A 3,362-nucleotide genomic window follows, 5' to 3' on the forward strand; every position below is an offset into this window, starting at 1 on the left:
ACAACAACAGTGTCATAGTGTAGATGAATCCTCCAAGGTTTGGAGAGGCCTAGATTAAAGGTGCTATATGTAATATTTGTACTGTACTAAATCATAAAATGACCATAAGTTGTCATTAGAGAATTAGGAAACATGCTAAGTTGAAATACTGGTTTCTCCGATAACAATGCTACATTCAGTATATTCTACTTTGAAGTTTTCATTCCAGGCCGGAATTTCTGTTTATGTTTTGGTCTGTGTGATCCCACCCACTGCCCACTCACCAATAGTATTTTGACACCACCAGGTTGCCACATTTGAACAAGTTTGCAGGCAAACAACACTGCGTGCTGCAGCCATGGAAGCCAGCAAACGAACTGGATCAGAGATAACAGATTCCACCTGACCTAAAAAGCCTCGCCATCTGTCTAAAAATCACCATGACCAGAGGCATAGTAAAACAAGGATAAATATTGGAGATGCCTTTGAAAGATGGAGACAGCTTAAAGCCCAGAAATCCTTTAAAACGGATGCTGATTTGGCTAATTCTGGCAACCCGCATGAGCCTCGAGTCTGGGGCGGGGCAGACAACTCTCTAATATTTTGAATTTGGACTACAGTACCCATTTCAAACGCTTGTTGTCAATCTTACATATAGCACCTTTAAGCTTTAAAATGTTCTTTAAAATTATATAAAAATATTTAACAGAAAACAGTTTTATTGATTTTTGTGTTAAATTATCACATCAAGGTTGGTGCTCTCAAAATAAATTAAGTCATTATGCAGCATCAGAGTGGGTGGTTGATGGGTTGGCCAGTCTAATTTAGGCACTGTATAAAAGAAAGGACAAGAAGGAGAGCAGAACAAACTCCTAAAAGCAGGAGATTTACTCATGGCCTATGAGACGGAGGATCAGGAGACTCAATACTGCTTTCCTGCCATTAACTCATCATGTATCAAGGAAAAACGCTCCATAAATGAATACAATATCATGTACATGTTTTTTTCATTGCTGTCAGCATGGACTGTGTTTCTGAACCTGCTGGTGATCATCTCCATCTCTCACTTCAAGAAGCTCCACACTCCAACCAACCTGATCATTCTGTCGCTGGCTGTGGCCGACCTGTTTATTGGAATTATTGTGATACCGATAGAGGGAATCAAACTAACTGAGACATGTTGGTTTTTTGGAGACACTTACTGTGGACTGTTTATAACAATTAGTGGGCTGCTTCTCTCAGCATCTCTTGTTCATTTAATTTTAATTGCTGTTGATCGTTATGTGGCTGTGTGTTACCCTTTACTGTACCCACAGAAAATAACCATGACTAAAACTTCAATGAGCATCTGTATCTGCTGGTTTTCCTGTTTAGTTTACAATTTTGCCATTGTCTTTAATAACAGATATTTTGATACCTCACACAGAACAGTGTGTTACGGCAAGTGTATTATCATGTTCAGTCCTGCTTGGAGTTTGACTGATTTGTCCTTGTCCTTCATATTTCCTTGTATTGTGATCTTTACTTTATATTTGAGGATATTCTATGTTGTGCACAAGCAAGTAAAAGCTATAAACTCTCTGGTGAAGGGTGGAAAAAATGTTTTGGAAAGTTCAGCAAGGAGGAAATCTGAGAGCAAGGCTGCTTTAACATTAGGAAGTGTTGTGACAGTGTATCTGCTTTGCTGGATTCCATACTATATCTTGTCTGTAACAGAACAAACAGTAATCTCTTCCACTACAATAACAATTCTAACATGGGCCTTGTATATTAACTCTGGTCTGAATCCCCTTATCTATGCTTTATTTTACAGCTGGTTTAAATTGTCAATTAAACACATCTTAACTCTTAAAATATTACAGTCAGCATCTTCTCTGCTTGATATTTTTACAGATCATTCATGATATATTTATGATGTTGTTGTCATTTAAAATGTAAAAAAAAATCTGATTAATCACTGATACTAATGCATCATATCTTGATCGTTATATAGTCGTAGTTTGTTGTTCATGTTTTTTTGTTTTTGTTTTTATTTTTCTGGTAGATGGTTTGCTGAGGTTATTTATGCAAAGTTAGCTGACCTGTAATACTGTTACTAACAGTGGCGGTTCTGCCTTACCTGGTGCCCTAGGCGAGATCTCTCATTATTTATACATACAGTTGTGCACAAAAGTTTGCATACCCTGCCAGAAATTGTGAAATTTTGGCATTGATTTTGAAAATATGACTGATCATGCAAAAAAACAAACAAAAAAATTTAAGGATAGTGATCATATGAAGCCATTTATTATAACATAGTTGTTTGGCTCCTTTTTAAATCATAATGATAACAGAAATCACCCAAATGGCACTGATCAAAAGTTTACATAACCTTGAATGTTTGGCCTTGTTACAGACACACAAGGTGACACACACAGGTTTAAATGGCAATTAAAGGTTAATTTCCCACACCTGTGGCTTTTCAAATTGCAATTAGTGTCTGTGTATAAATAGACAATGAGTTTGTTAGCTCTCACGTGGATGCGCTGAGCAGGCTAGATACTGAGCCATGGGGAGCAGAAAAGTACTGTCAAAAGACCTGCGTAAACAAGGTACTTTATAAAGATGGAAAAGGATATAAAAAGATATCCAAAGCCTTGTAAATGCCAGCCAGTACTATTCAATCTCTTATTAAGAAGTGGAACATTCGGAGATCTCTTGATACCAAGCCAAGGTCAGGTAGACCAAGAAAGATTTCAGCCACAGCTGCCAGAAGAATTGTTCTTGAAAAGCCCACAGGTAACCTCAGGAGAAATACAGGCTGCTCTGGAAAAAGACGGTGTGGTTGTTTCAAGGGGCACAATACGATGATACTTGAACAAAAATGAGTGTGAGTTGCCAGAAAGAAGCCTTTACCAATGCGCCAATGCCACAAAAAAGCCCGGTTACAACATGCCCAACAACACCTTGACACGCCTCACAGCTTCTGGCACACTGTAATTTGGAGTGACAAGACCAAAATAGAGAAATTGATTGGAGAGGGGTCAACAAGGCCTATAGTGAAAAGAATACCATCCCCACTGTGAAACATGGTGGTGGCTCACTGATGTTTTGGGGGTGTGTGAGCTCTAAAGGCATGGGGAATCTTGTGAAAATTGATGGCAAGATGAATGCAGCATGTTATCAGAAAATACTGGCAGACAATTTGCATTCTTCTGCACGAAAGCTGCGCATGGGACGTCCTTGGACTTTCCAGCACGACAATGAACCTAAGTACAAGGCCAAGTTGACCCTCCAGTGGTTACAGCAGAAAAAGGTGAAGGTTCTGGAGTGGCCATCACAGTCTCCTGACCTTAATATCATTGAGCCACGCTGGGGAGATCTCAAAGTGCGATTCATACAAG

The 3,362-nt window shown here is 38.9% G+C and overlaps 1 protein-coding gene across 1 annotated transcript; it reads left to right on the forward strand.

Moving 5' to 3' along the window:
• Positions 1 to 827: 827 nt before the first annotated feature.
• Positions 828 to 1,883, forward strand: LOC127432234 (trace amine-associated receptor 13c-like). Its single transcript, XM_051683149.1, has one exon. The coding sequence runs from the start codon at positions 873 to 875 to the stop codon at positions 1,881 to 1,883; it is 1,011 nt and encodes a 336-aa protein (XP_051539109.1). The 5' UTR covers positions 828 to 872.
• The last annotated feature ends 1,479 nt before the right edge of the window (positions 1,884 to 3,362 follow it).

Source organism: Myxocyprinus asiaticus, chromosome 42 (assembly GCF_019703515.2).
Source record: "Myxocyprinus asiaticus isolate MX2 ecotype Aquarium Trade chromosome 42, UBuf_Myxa_2, whole genome shotgun sequence".
NCBI lineage: Eukaryota > Metazoa > Chordata > Actinopteri > Cypriniformes > Catostomidae > Myxocyprinus > Myxocyprinus asiaticus.